The sequence below is a fragment of the Leucoraja erinacea genome, chromosome 22 (assembly GCF_028641065.1).
Source record: "Leucoraja erinacea ecotype New England chromosome 22, Leri_hhj_1, whole genome shotgun sequence".
Classification (NCBI taxonomy): domain Eukaryota; kingdom Metazoa; phylum Chordata; class Chondrichthyes; order Rajiformes; family Rajidae; genus Leucoraja; species Leucoraja erinaceus.
The window spans coordinates 5,297,213-5,312,132 of record NC_073398.1 but is presented as its reverse complement, the minus strand read 5'-3'; the positions used below and the strand labels follow the sequence as shown (position 1 = coordinate 5,312,132).

Below are 14,920 nucleotides of genomic sequence, written 5' to 3'. Positions count from 1 at the left end.
GGAATGGATGATATTTCAGTTCAGAACTCTTCTCCTCAGACCTCAGCAGATCAGGCACCAATGGACAAGGAAACAGAAGGATTTGACAAACAATGTTTCAGGTCAAGTTTTGGATCAGAAGCCTACCTTGGCACATGCAATAGAGTCCCATTGGGGTAAACGTATTTTGCTTTGACACAGGAATAGTACCAGATCAGAGATCAGCTTCTTTCAAACAGAAAATTAGGACCAATTCACATGGGAGGGAGGTGGGGGGGGGTTCTCTATAAACAAACCTTAGTACCATTATTCTGCACTTTGTATCATCCCCTTTGCTCCACATGTCACTTGGTTGTGTTTATGCACGGTATTATCCGATTTGTTTGGATGGCTTTTCATTATAACTTGGTACACATGACAATAATAAACCTGACCCCAGTACTGAAGACATTGCTTGGACCACCTTATAGAGACGCAACAGGCAATCAGCGCTAGTGCAAAAAAAAAACTAGACACCGAATTGGCGCAAAAAAACGACCAAGACACAGAATTAGTGCAAAAAGGCATAGACACAGAATTAGTGCAAAAGAAAACTAGACACAATTAGTGCAAAAAAAAAACTAGACACAGAAATAGTGCAAAATAAAACGACGTAGAATTGGTGTAGGAAGTGGTTGGCGGCTGGTAGATCATGTGGTGGGGGCGAGGACGGGGCCCACAGCAGAAGGCGCCGGTTGATCCAGCACCGGATTGAAGTCAGTGCGGGTGCCAGGGCCTGGATGCGGGGTCGCCAACACTCCCACAGGAACGCCAGGCCGCAGAGAGAGAGAGGCCCGAGCGCTCGGCCCCGGTAAACAGCAACGCGACTCACCCGCCGTGCATCATCCTCCCGCTCTTCTGTCGTTGCCGCCCACTGGCTGTCACCCAGCCCGCCCCGCCCCGCCTTATATGCCTTTGCCCCGCCCCGCCCCGTTGCGTCATCGCGCCCCGCCCCGTAGCGTCATCAACGCCTCGCGTCATCGTGCCCCCCCCCCGCCATCGCAGCGTCATCAACGCTTCGCGCGTCCCGCCCCCCCCCCCCGCCCCGCGCGTCTTCAACGCCTCGCGTCATCGCGCCCCCCCCCCCCCCCCCCGCAACGTCTTCAACGCCTCGCGTCATCGCGCCCCCCCCCCCCCGCCCCGCACCCTACGCCTCGCGTCATCGCTGCTCCGCGCCGCCGCAGTCACCGAGACCCCGGGACCTGACGTCACCAGCCGGCGGTTGGTCTCTCGCGGCCGTGATGTCAGTGGTGATGTCAGGGAGGAACTGCAGGTGCCGCTTTGCACCGAGGGCAAGCACAAAGTGCTGGAGTAACTCAGCGGAACAGGCAGCATCTTTGGAGAGAAGGAATGGGGTACATTCCGGATCGAGGCCCTGCTTCAGACTGGTTCGGGATAAGGGAAAAAGACAGTGATGTAGAGAGATAAAGCACAATGAATGAAAGATGCAAAAAAAAGTAACGCTGATAAAGGAAACAGGCCGTTGTTGGCTGTTTGTTGGGTGAAAATGAGAAGATGGTGCTATAGGGAGGTTGCACGTATGGTCATCGAGTCAAAGGGCTTGACGCACGGAGCAGTCCATCAATCCATGTGGAGGACATGGCGGCCTCGGTATAGGGTGATTTCACGAAAGGTCACTGGATCATAGATCGAAAATATCGGGAATTATCGCGTTTGCTCACTGCATTTCATCAAAACATCAATAATGCCTTAGTTGTGATGAAATGCAGTGAGCAAACGCGATAATTCCCGATCTTTATATCTGCACGGCCAACAACTTCCGCTGTTATTTTCCCTTCAGCGCTCTCTTGTCTTTACCTTCATTTTTCTTTATCTTCTGGACTCTAAAGTAACCGGTCACCCCGACTGGCACAGTTATTTACAGCTCAAAAACGCGCCGTTTTCGTGGTTTTTAACAGGTTTGAAAGTACGCGTTTTCAGCATCAATAACATGTACTGGAAGTGACGTTTGTACCCCAGTTGGATTTTGCGGTCACGTGGGTGAGGATCTATGATCCAGTGACCTTTCGTGAAATCACCCTATACACTGTTAACACACGAAACGCGTACTTTCTTTCCTGTTAAAAAACGCCGAAATGATCATTTTTTGCGTTGTAAATAATTGTGGGTGCTGTCATTGAAAGCGGGAAGGTATCAGGTTTAAACTGGTGTTATCTCATGGTAGCGATGTTACAAAATTTACCTTCAGCAGCACTGCAATTCTGCCACTGACCGTAATTCCAAATTATTCATCGTTGAACTTAAAGGTGAGGAAAATCACGACCTTACCGTCACCAGACCCATGGCATCTTACAGTCAAGTACTGTAAGACTGATCCTTCAAATGACAGGCAAAAGACACAAAGTGCTGGAGTAACTCAGGGGGACAGGCAGCATCTCTTGAGAGGAGGAATGGGGGACGTTTCAGGCCAAGCCAAGAGACCGTACAAGTTTGTAGGTTAATTGGCTTCGATAAAAAATTGAAAATTGTCCCGAGTGTGTAGGATAGTGTCAGCGTACAGGGTGATCGCTGGTTGGCTCAGATTCAGTGGGCCAAAGTTGCCTGTTTCCACGTTGTATCTCTAAACTAAAGGGTCCCGGCTCAAACCATTGCCTCAGTTGTCATCAGGCTTGTATAACCATTGCTTTAGATCTAGGAAGCAGACTGCAAGCAAATCTTTAAAAGGTCAGAACAAGATTGAATCGTTTTATTACGCGACTTAAAAGTACAATTTTTGTCATCAAAGCCATTATGACATATACCAGACAAACTTCTAAAAACTTGTATAAAACTGTCCAAGTGTCAGTTCAATGGAGCATTAATTCACATGCCCAAATCAGCACTTCAGGATTCAGAGAGGTATTGTCGACAAACAAAGATTAACATATAAAATCTGCACCTTATAAAAATGTAGTTAAAATATATGTAGGAAAGAACTGCAGATGCTGGTTTAAATCGAAGGTAGACAAAAAATGCTGGAGTAACTCAGCGGGTCGGGGAGCATCTCTGGAGAGAAGGAATGGGTGACCCTACTTCAGACTGATGTCAGTGGAACCTCTGCCTCACCTGGATAGACTGTTTAGGTCCTTGGATGGAGTCAAGGGGGGAGGTAAAGGGACAGGTGTTGCATCTCCTGCGGTTGCAGGGGAAAGTACCTGGGGAGGGGGTGGTTTGGGTGGAAAGGGACGAGTTGACCAGGGTGTTTCGGAGGGAACAGTCTCTGCGGAAAGCAGAAAGGGGTGGAGATGGGAAGATGTGGCCAGTAGTGGGATCCCGTTGGAGGTGGCAAAATGTTGGACGATGGTATGCTCCTCCAATCTCATCTACTGTATCCACTGTTCCAGGTGCCAACTTCTCTACATCGGCGATCATTTCGCTGAACACCTCCACTCAGTCCGCAATAACCAAGCTGATCTCCCCGGTGGCTCAGCACTTCAACTCCCCCTCCCATTCCCTATCTGACCTTTCTGTCCTGGGCCTCCTCCATTGCCAGGATGAGGCCCAGCGCAAATTGGAGGAACGGCACCTAATATTTTGCTTGGGTGGTTTACACCCCAGCGGTATGAACATTGACTTCTCTAACTTCAGGTAGCCCTTACTTTCTCTCTCCATCCCCTTCCCAGTTTTCCCAATAGTCTTACTGTCTCCGACTACATTATATCTTTGTCCTGCCCCTGACATCAGTCTGAAGAAGGGTCTCGACCCAAAACGTCACCTATTCCTTCTCTCCAGAGATGCTGCCTGAACCGCTGAGTTGCTCCAGCATTTTGTGTCTAGTTAAAATATATTCCAGGTAAACCAAACACAGGAGAGAGATTCCATCAAGCTGTTGGCACTGAAGTGAAAGTGTATCATATATATTTTCAGCATGATAAATAAAGCTGGAGAGGGTACAGAGGATTTACCAGAATGTTGCCAGGACTAGAGTCTGAGCTGTAGGGAGAAGTTGGGCAGGGTGGGATTCTAGTCCTTGGAGCGCAGGAGGATGAGGGGGTGATCTTTCTCGAGGTGTGCAAAATCATGAGAGGAATAGATCAGGGTAGACGCAGAGAGTCTCTTGCCCAGAGTTGGGGAAATCGAGGACCAGAGGACATAGGTTCAAGGTGAAGGGGAAAAGATTTAATCGGAATCGAGGGGTAACGTTTTCACACAAAGGGTGGTGGGTGTATGGAACAAGCTGCCAGAAGAGGTAGTTGAGGCAGGAACTATCCCAATGTTTAAGAAACAGGTACATGGATAGGACAGGTTTGAAGGGATACGGGCCAAACGCAGGCAGGTGGGACTAGTGCAGATGGGACATGTTGGCCAGTATGGGAAAGTTGGGCCGAAGGGCCTGTTTTCACACTGTATGACTCTGTAAACGTATTGAGAAAAATAAAAGCATAGTTACATGCACAGGAGCCCCCAGTGACAAGAGTAAAGCAATGGTAGACACCCAGGGAATACTGGAACAGGAATGAAATAAAGCATACACAACATTTTTCTCTTCAGCTCTGTCACAACCTAACAGCCATCATTTCCATTACGCAAAATCTGGTAAAAGAACTGATAAAAAGAAAGCCTAATAATTTAGTGCAATGTACAAAAAATACAAAAGATAATCAGGTTTTATTTTCCCAGCTAAGCAAACATCTTCCACACTAAACCCTATTCACATCATTAAACACTTTTTCTTGGATTTCTTTTTCTTCTTTTTGCCATCTTTACTCATTTTCTCTTTGTGTTTCCGAATTTCGCGGACGAGTGTGTAGAATGCATCATCGACACCCTGTAAATAATGAAGAGAAAAAAAGTCAACTCCTGTTTGTTTTCATACCAGTTATTTACACAGTTAGGCGTAGAGTCATAGAGAATCATACAGCGTGGAAACAGGCCCTTCGGCCCACCGAGTCCGCACCGACCAGCGATCACAGCACATTAACACTATCCGACACACACTGGGGACAATTTACACATACACCAAGCCAATTAACCTACATACAAATAACCTGTGCGTCTTTGGAGTGTGGTAGGAAACCAAAGATGTTGGAGAAAACCCACGCGCGATCACGGGGGAAAGGTACAAACTCCCTACAGACAGCAGCCGCAGTCAGAATCGAACCCGGGTCTCTGGCGCTGTAAGGCAGCAACTTTACCACTACGCCACCGTTGCCTCCTCATCTACACTAGTTCCACCAGCCTGCGCATAGTCCCATAGCCCTCTAAACCTGTCCTATCCAGTTCAGCTCAGTTTATTGTCACGTGTACCGAGGTCCAGTGAAAAGTTTTTGTTGCTTGCCATCCATTCAGCAGAAAGACTACACACAATGACAATCGAGTCATTTACAGTTTATAGACACATGATAAGGGAATAACGTTTAGTGCAAGGTAAAGCCAGCAAAGTCCGATCAGGGATAGTCCGAGGCTCACCAAACAGGTAGATAGTAGTTCAGCACTGCTCTCTAGTCTTGGTCCATGTGCCTGTTTAAATGTTTCTCAAATGTTGTGATACTGCCCGAGTCAACTACCTACTCTGGTAGCTCATTCCATACACCCACCACCCTTTGTGTGAAAAAGTTACCTCCCAGGTTCCTATTAAATCGTTCCACCACTTGGATGAAATTTATGTCCTCTGGTTCTCGGGCATCTTTTGCTTTTAATCTAAAGTTTTGTATTTTAATAAACACACACACACACACACACACACATACAGGAAAGAAGACCAAAACTGCTCGAGTGACCCAGCAACTCAGGCAACAAGTGTGGAGAACATGAATAGGTGATGTTTCCAGACTGAAGGGCCCTTCTACAGACTGAAGGACCCGACCCAAATCATCACCTATCCATGTTCTCCAGAGATGCCGGCTGATCTGCTGAGTTAATCCAGCACTGTTATTTTCTTAGGTACACAAAAATGCTGGGGAAACTCAGCGGGTGCAGCAGCAGCTATGGAGCGAAAGAAATAGGCAACGTTTCGGCCCGAAACGTTGCCTATTTCCTTCGCTCCATAGATGCTGCTGCACCTGCTGAGTTTCTCCAGCATTTTTGTGTACCTTCGATTTCCCAGCATCTGCAGTTCCTTCTTAAACACTGTTATTTTCTTGACATCTGCAGTTCCTTGCATCTCCACACAAAACTGGAGTCTGCCTTCAAGATAATTTTTAGAAAGGAAACGAGGGTGAATTTCTTTAGTCAGAGGGTGGTGAATCTGTGGAATTAATTGACTCAGACGGCTGTGGAGGCCATCAATGAATATTTTTAAGGCGGAGATTGACAAATTCTTGAATAGCAAAGTTGTCGGGGTGATGGGGAGAAGGCAGAAAATGGGGTTGAGAGGGAAAGATAGATCAGCCATGATTGAATGGCAGAGTTGACTTGATGGGCTGAATGGCCTATTTCTGATCCTATGATTTATGAACATAACTTAATTAGTGGGATGCAAGCAGAAGCCTCCACGTGGCACATCCCAGGCAATACTGACGACAGAAACTGTACCACAGTGACCGACTGAAGTAGCCAATTCTGCAACCACTGGCCGTCAACCGTCACTCACCGACCGGAAAGACGTGACATAGAAGATGGCCGGACACGAGGAAGAAGACTTAATTAGTATTATTTTCCCTGTGATGGCTGGACCTATAAAGGCAATCTAACAAATGCAGATATACTGAAAGACAACATGCACAGGACAGGAGGTTAAATAAAATCTGCCAATCTTTTCAGTACAAGATATGAGCAAGTGGACAAAAATTTCAATGCAGGTTGTCGGTTGATGCATCTTGGGCAGAATATAACCACAGGAAATGTCAATGCCTTCCCTTCATTTACAGGAGCAGAATTGAGCAATTCGGCCCATCAGGTCTACACCATTCAATCATGGCTGATCTATCTCTCCCTCCTAGCCCGATTCTCCTGCCTTCTCCCCATAACACAGCACCCGTACTAATCAAGAATCTATCAATCTCTGCCTTAAAAATATCCATTAAAAACTTGGCCTACACAGCCTTCTGTGGCAATGAATTCCAGAGATTCACCACCCTCGGATGAAATAAATTCCTCCTCATCTTCTTCCAATGGGAAAGGGAATGTCCTTTCGTTCTGAGGCTATGACCTCTCGTCCTAGACTCTCCAACTAAATGTTAGTCTTCCACTTCCCATCAGTTCAGCATGGCCCACGGGAACAGTGCAGCTTCCCAAGATCAGACACTTTGTTCATCTGCCAGGTGGGACGTTGTGTAAGGAGGGAAGGGGTGAATGGGTGTGAGGAATCACCATTAAAATTCCTAGGCCCTAGTGCCCTTGCAATGCAAAGCCTCCTCGGGCCTACAAAGGAAGGTCAGTTCAAAGATACATCACCCTTTGGGGATGGTGCCTATACCCATCTCGCTGTCGCAAGAGAGCAAGCAATATCATCAAAGACACCACCCACCCAGCACACAAACTGTTCACCCTCCTACCTTCCGGTAAGCGCTACCGCAGCATGCGGAGCAAAACCACCAGATTCAAAAACAGCTTTTTTCCTCAGGCCATCAGACTACTCAACACACTTAAGAAAATTCCATGAACAGTACCCAAACAAAGCCAAACAAACTGTGAAAATAACTTTGGCTCAATGTCTCCAGTACGAAATTTGCACTTTTTCTATATTGCACCTTTCATTGTTGCACCCTGTTTAAAATACCTCAAAGTTTTTGCTACATTTTGGCACACTGTGAATATTTTAATATTTTAAATAATGTAATGTCTATTGTCTATTTTTATTGGTATGTTGTCTGTCTGTGTTTTTAATATTACTTGCACATTTGGAGTATGGGGAAACGTAATTTCAATCCTCTGTGTAACTACTGTTGCATAATTGAATTGGCAATAAAGTTTACTTTGAACTTTGAACTTTGGCCCACTGAGACCGCGTGAAGCAACCATTAACACTAGCTCCATGTTATCCCACTTTCCTGTCCACTCCCCGCACACACTCTGACCAATTTACAGAGGGCCAATTAACCTACCTAGTTGCATGCCTTTGGGAGGAAACCGGAGAACTCGGAAGAACCTCACGCAGTCACAGGGAGGAATTAGAGATCATCAAATGACTGATTTGGACAACACCGTCCAAAAGGGAGGGAGGAGCAGATACAATAATACATTCAGAAGAGAACTGGATACATAGAGGGGATAGGATTTTTGTACAAAATATACAGGTGTGTGGGGAGGAGGGGTTGAGTAAGTGAAAATAGAACTCCTTTGGGAGGATGAAGAGTCTTGCCACAAAACATCACCCATTCCCTTTTCTCCAGAGATGCTGTCTGACCCACCGCGTTTCTCCAGCATCTTATTGCATGGCGGTGCTGGCTCGAAAGGGCCGAATGGCCTACTCCCGCACAAAACGAGCATCTGCCATCCCCACCTACCCAGATATGTCGGAGAATTGGCCCTAGTGTGCCGGGAGTAGACGAGGAAGTGGAATTACTATTGCAATGTTTAAGAAACACTCAGGCAGGTGCATGGATAGGGCCGGTTTAGAGGGATGTGGGCTAAACACAGGCAGGCAGGACCAGTGTAGATGGGACGTGATGGTTGGTGTGGGCAAGTTGGGCTGAAGGTGCCGTTCCTACAGTGTACAACTATGATTGCCGACTGGTTAGCAGCGCAACAAAAGCTTTTCACTGTACCTCGGTACACGTGACAATAGACTACACAGAACTGAACTAAACTGAATTGCGATTGTATCCTGTAAAACAAGTATATTATGGTGACAGGGGTAAAGTTTAAAAGAGACGCGAGGGGCACGGTTTAAAAAAAGAGGTTGTGCCGAAACTGCGCTGCCAGGGGTGGTGGTGGAGGTGGAGGCAGATACGATGGCGACATTTCATTGTTACTTTTTTGCACGTCTTTCATTCATTGTTCTTCATCTCTCTACATCATCGTCTATATCTCTCATTTTCCCTTATCCCTAACCAGTCTGAAGAAGAGTCTCGACCCGAAACGTCACCCATTCCCTCTCTCCAGAGATGCTGCCTGTCCCGCTGAGTTACTCCAGCTTAGTGTCTATCTTGCGTTTAGGAGGCTTTTGGATAGGCACATGGCCATGCAGAAAATGGTGGGATATGGATTATGCGCGGGCAGATAAGAGTTTGGCTAAGTTTAGTTTAGCGAAACAGCGCGGAAACGGGCCTTTTGGTCTACCGAGTCCGCAACTACCAGCGATCCCCGCACACCAACACTACCCTACACACACTAGGGATAATTTACATTTATACCAAGTCAATTAACCTATAAACCTGTACGTCTTTGGAGTGTGGGGGGAAACTGAAGATCTCAGAGAAAACCACGCAGGTCACGGGGAGAATAAACAAACTCTGTACAGATATGCACCCGTGGTCAGGATTGAACCCAGGTCCCTGGCGCTGTAAGGCAGCAATTCTACCGCTGCACCACCGTGCCGCCCTTGGCATCCTGTCGGTCACACACATTGTGGGCCTAAGGGCCTGTTCTTGTGCTGCGCTCTTCTAGATTATCCCTTCTAAAAGGTCACAAGTCTCAAGCATCTCATAGACAAGACAATAGATGCACGCGTAGGCCATTCAGCCCTTCGAGCCAGCACCGCCATTCCATGTGATCATGGCTGACCATCCCCAATCAGTACCCTGTTCCTGCCTTCTCCCCATATCCCCCAACTCCACTATCTTTAAGAGCCCTATCTGGCTCTCTCTTGAAAGTATCCAGAGAACCGGCCTACACCGTCCTCTGAGGCAGCAAATTCCACACTCACCACTCTGTGTGAAAAAGTGTTTCCTCGTCTTCGTTCTAAATGGCTTACCCCTTATTCTTGGGGTATTCTGTGGCCCCTGGTTCTGGACTGCCCCAACATCGGGAACATGTTTCCTGCCTCTAGCGTGTCCAAACCCTTAATAATCTTATATGTTTCAGTAAGATCCACTGTCATCTTAAATTCCAGAGTATACAAGCCCAGCCGCTCCATTCTCTCAGCATATGACAGTCCCGCCATCCCGGGAATTAACCTTGTGAACCTACGCTGCACTCCCTCAATAGCAAGAATGTCCTTCCTCAAATTTGGAGACCAAAACTGCACACAATACTCCAGGTGCGGTCTCAGTAGGGCCCTGTACAACTGCAGATATGGATTATGTGCAAGATAAGAGTTTGTCTTAATTTAGTTTAGAGACACAGCGTGGAAACGGGCCTTTTGGTCTACTGAGTCCACACCTACCTGTGATCCCCGCACACTAACAATACTCCTATACTCTTTGCTCCTATACTCAACTCATCTTGTTATGACCTATCGGTATCTCATAGTGACCTTTTTTTTTTAAAAACAAAAAAAACACAGGATCTTTTATATTAAAGCACAAAACTTACCACGTCACATCATAATACATTTAAAGGGCACACAGCGTGCAGTCTTCTCCTCAACGTTGAGTTTTCGCAACCTATACTGGCGAATCTCACGTACCAGTGTATAAAAAGCATCCTCCACTCTCTGCATTGTAAAACACAACTCCTTCAATGATCTTCGCACAACAGACAAACAGAGGCTCTGGAGGAGCCCGCCACAAAGCGAGGAAATTTGCACAAAATCCAAATCACTCTTTGAAGTAAATGAATTAATTTTGGGAATAACACGATTGATTCGAGACTCCGACATGCACATGATTCAAGGAGTTGTGATTTTAGTCAGACAGAGATTTTTCTTTTTAAATCAAACACCATCACAAAAAAAAGTGCTGGGTGCAGTAATCAGTGGATATCAAGTCATTGGTTATTAGTATAGAAAGAGGAAGTCCATAAAGTAGCATAAATTGCAGGAGCGATCCAGAAATGATTTATTCCCATCTTGCTGCAGTAGAAATGTCTAAATCGTGTACAGATCAGTATCTTTGAAGATGGAAACTTCAAGTCAAAAGCTGTAAAGACTTTTACCCACTCTGTGGGACACTTTTAGTGGTAGTTCACAAAGCACCACACTGCATAGCTTTTATAAATCAAGCATATGATCCCAATACCCCAAATCAGGCATCACGCTTTGTGTTTGCCTGCACTCAAAGCAAAACTCATGCATTTTACAAAACCAAAATCCAATCACTTCGGAGAGTGGCATTAACGTTGTAATGGCCGTATTAAAAAAAAAAAAAATCTTTGGAGCTCATCCTTAAAATTGTCAAATCTGCTGGGTTTCAAATCCACACAAATGTCTGAATATATTTAGCTTAGTGATACAGCGCAGAAACTAGGCCCTTCGGCCCGTGTCCGCCCCACCAGCGATCCCCGCGCACTAACACTATCCCCCACACACATACACGGGACAATCTACATTTATACCAAGCCAATTCACCTACAAACCGGCACATCTTTGGAGTGCAGGGTGGGGGGGGGGGGGGGGAGTGAAGATCACGGTGAAAACCCACACTGGTCACAGGGAGAATATACAAACTCCGTACAGAGAGCTCCCGTAGTCAGGATGGAACCCGGGTCTCTGGCGCTGTAAGGCAACAACTCTACCGCTGTGCCTCCGTGTCGCCTTTGCCACTTTCATTTCACTGCACATCTCGTATGTGTATGTGACAAATAAACTTGACTTGACTTGAGTTTGACACAGACATTGTGGGCCCAAGAGCCTGTTTTTGTGCTGTACTCATCTAGATTATCTCTTCTAAAAGGGCCACAAGGGGCAGATTGCTACAAGGGAGGATTTTATGATCATGGCAGCTGCAAACCAATTATCCAAAAGGCAGACCATTTAAAAATGTCAATGCGAATCCCATTTATCCTTTCCGTTTCCTCGAGTACTCTGAATTTCTTTTAAAGCTATTTTAACGATACTCTTTGGAGGTTGATTTTAACATTGCGATGATCGGGCAAAATGGAGAAAGACGGATGAAGCTTTTGCTTTCAGAGGCAAAGAAGTCAACTGATGCTCAGTTCAAGCAGCTACTCCAAAACAGGGAGCTAATGTGGTCTGGACATTGTCAGCAGAACCCACTGCAGCATTTGATTAAATCATTTCTCGAGTCACACAACACAACTCTGCTCTCCTCACCCACCAGTCGCGTTTTGGCCGACGTTTCGATGAAGGGAATCCCGTAACTGCGTGCCAGATCCTGCGCTTGCTTGGTGTCCACGGTCCGTGAAGGCAGATCGCATTTGTTTCCCACTAATACCATCGGCACGTCCTCAGAGTCTTTCACCCTTTTGATCTGCTCTCTGCAAAGGGAAAGAAAGAAGCTTACCCCACAGTTCATTTGTTTAATTTAGTTTAGAGATACAGCGTGGAAACATGCCGTTCGGCCCACCGTGTCTGCGCCGACCAGCGATCCACACACATTATCACTATCCTACACACTAGGGACAATTTACATTTAAACCAAGTCGATTAGCCTACAATCCCGTATGCCTTTGGAGCGTGGGAAGGGAACTGAACATCTCGGTGAAAACCCAGCAGGTCAAGGAGAGAACGTACAACTCCGTATAGACAAATGCCCATAGTCAGGATTGAACTCATCTCTGACACAGCTAGCGCTGTAAGGCAGCAACACCACCGCTGCGCCATCGTGCTGCCTGAATTTGGATTAGTTGTCTGAATAGCAATGGACCAGGCCACTCCCGGCAAGCGGGCCCGGTTCACCCCACGCAATCTCCGGCGCGAACGGTACCCTGTCCGAAGACTCGGCAGACGATGTCACACGGAAGGTCTGGAAGTTGAGTATAGAAGTTGGGAGGTCATGTTGCAGTTGCATAAGACGATGGTGAGGCCACATTTAGAGTATTGCGTTCAGTTCTGGGCACCATGTTATAGGAAAGATGTTGTCAAGCTGGAAAAGGTGCAGAGAAAATTTACCAGGATGTTGCCAGGGGCAGGTTGAGGTTGATCAGGCCGGGACTCTATTCGTCGGAGCACAGGAGGACGAGGGGTGATCTTATAGAGGTGTATAAAATCATGAGGAATAGATCGGGTAGATGCACAGAATCTCCTGCCAGAGATGGGGAACCAAGAACCAGAGAGCACAGGTTTAAGGTGAAGGTTGAAAGATTTAATAAGAATCTGAGGGGTAACTTTTCCACACAAAGGGTGGTGGGGGTATGGAACAAGCTGCCAGAGGAGGTAGATGAGGCAGGGACTATCCCAACGTTTAAGAAATAGTTAGACAAGTGCATTGATAGGACAGGTTTGGAGGGATATGGGCCAAACGCAGGTGGGACTAGTGTAGCTGGGACGTGTTTGTTGGTGTGGGCAAGTTGGACCCGTATCCATGTTGTTTCACTATGTCCAAGAGGGAGCTGGAGACGTCGGAAGCGAGGAGCAAGGGCCGGTATGAGGGTGAATTGGGGTAATGCCTCCAGCGCCTGCAGAAGGAGCCCCCGGGACACATTGATGGCCGGGCAAGTAGAGGGTGATGTCAACATTGTGCTATGGGGGTGGCACAACGGTAGAGTTGTTGCCTTACAGCACCAGAGACCCGGGTTCAATCCTGACAACGGTTGCTGCCTGTACGGAGTTTGCACGTTCTCCCTTGACCGCGTTTTTCCTCCGGGTGCTCCGGTTTCCTCCCACACTCCAAAGACGTGTGGGTTTGTAGGTTAATTAGCATCTGCAAGTTGTCCCCAGTGTGTGTGTGTGTGTGTGTGCGCGCGCATGTGGGATAACGCTAGTGCACTAGCATCGTTGGGCTGAAGGGCCTGTTTCCGCCCTGTATCGCAAAACTATATTGTGGAGTATTGGAGCTCGCCTGCCACGGAACCGGGAGCCCGCCCGGAGTGAGAAGTTGCGGAGAGGTTGATGGAGGGAGACGGGGTTGGACATTGGACAAAGGGCCCGGAAAGAAGAACCGGGGAGGGGGGGGGGGGCCTCTTCCCTTCTGCCTCAAGGTCAGCTGCCGGAGGCTGGAATGGAGGCAACAGCCTTTGTGGCCGGCTGCAGCTGGGACTGTAAAATGGCGCCTGAATGGCACCTCTTGTAATATAGTTTGAGTTTAGTTTAGAGATAAAGCGTGGAAACTGGCCCTTCAGCCCACCGAGTCCACGCTGACGAGTGATCACTCCATACACTTCACTATCCTACATGTTAGGGCCAATGTACACTTGATACCGAAGCTAATTAACCTACAAACCTGTACGTCTTTGGAGCGCGGGTGGAAACTGGAGCCCCTGGAGAAAACCCACGCGGTCACGTGGACAACGTGCAAATTCGCCCAGACAGCGCCCGGAGATTAAACCCGTGTCTCTGGCGCTGGGAGGCAGCAACTCTACCGCTGCGACATTGTGTCGCTCATATAGACACAGTGGGCTGTTCTGTGTGTTCTGCACTAACCAGGGGATTGTGCTTATGTATAGAGAACTACATGCAATACAAAGTATTTCACTGGATCTTGGTACATTCTATAAAGGAACTAATGAAGCATTTAGCATCAGATGCAAACACACAATTATCTAATCAGTGGCAGCATTCAATACTGCACTCCCATAACAGGCATACAATGACCACTTGCAGTGCAAAGCACTTTATATTGCCTTACAAGGATGTAGCCAATACTTGAGAGCATGAACCATAGGGAGAGGTTGGGCAGGATAAGACTTTGTTCCTTGGAGCGCAGTGGGCTGAGGGGTGATGTTAGAGGTGTATAAAATCACCAGGGGTATTGACAGGGTGAAAGCACAGTAGGTGAACCAAGTGAACCAGGGGACATGGGTTTAAGTTGAGAGGGGGTATGGTTGAATAGGAACCAGAGGGGCATTTTTATCCCCACAGAGGGTAGTGGGTGTATGGAAAGAGCTAGCTGCCAGAGGAGGTAGTCGAGGCAAGCACGATTACAACATTTAGAAGACATTTGGACAGACACATGGATAGGAAAGGTTTAGAGGGATATGGGCCAAACGCAGACAGGTGGGACTAGCGTACTTGGGGGCATCT

General features: G+C 47.3%; 2 protein-coding genes across 3 annotated transcripts in view; both read right to left on the bottom strand.

The window, feature by feature from the left end:
• si:ch211-59o9.10 (uncharacterized protein LOC561841 homolog) overlaps nucleotides 1-919 on the bottom strand; it is a 29,743-nt gene extending 28,824 nt beyond the window's left edge. The window contains exon 1 of the mRNA XM_055652822.1: nucleotides 851-919. The gene's annotated coding sequence lies outside the window, so the exon portion shown is untranslated. The remainder of the gene's footprint in view (nucleotides 1-850) is intronic.
• A 1,774-nt stretch (nucleotides 920-2,693) lies between these two features.
• Nucleotides 2,694-14,920, bottom strand: part of LOC129707662 (GTPase KRas) — a 44,268-nt gene continuing 32,041 nt past the window's right edge. The window contains exons 4-6 of one of the 2 annotated variants that reach the window (XM_055652819.1): nucleotides 12,057-12,216; nucleotides 10,375-10,495; nucleotides 2,694-4,786 (exon numbers count right to left, since the gene is read on the bottom strand). In XM_055652819.1, coding sequence (XP_055508794.1) covers nucleotides 10,379-10,495; nucleotides 12,057-12,216 — 277 coding nt within the window. In that variant the 3' untranslated portion in view covers nucleotides 2,694-4,786; nucleotides 10,375-10,378. The remainder of the gene's footprint in view (nucleotides 4,787-10,374; nucleotides 10,496-12,056; nucleotides 12,217-14,920) is intronic. The other variant, XM_055652818.1, reaches the window with a different exon arrangement.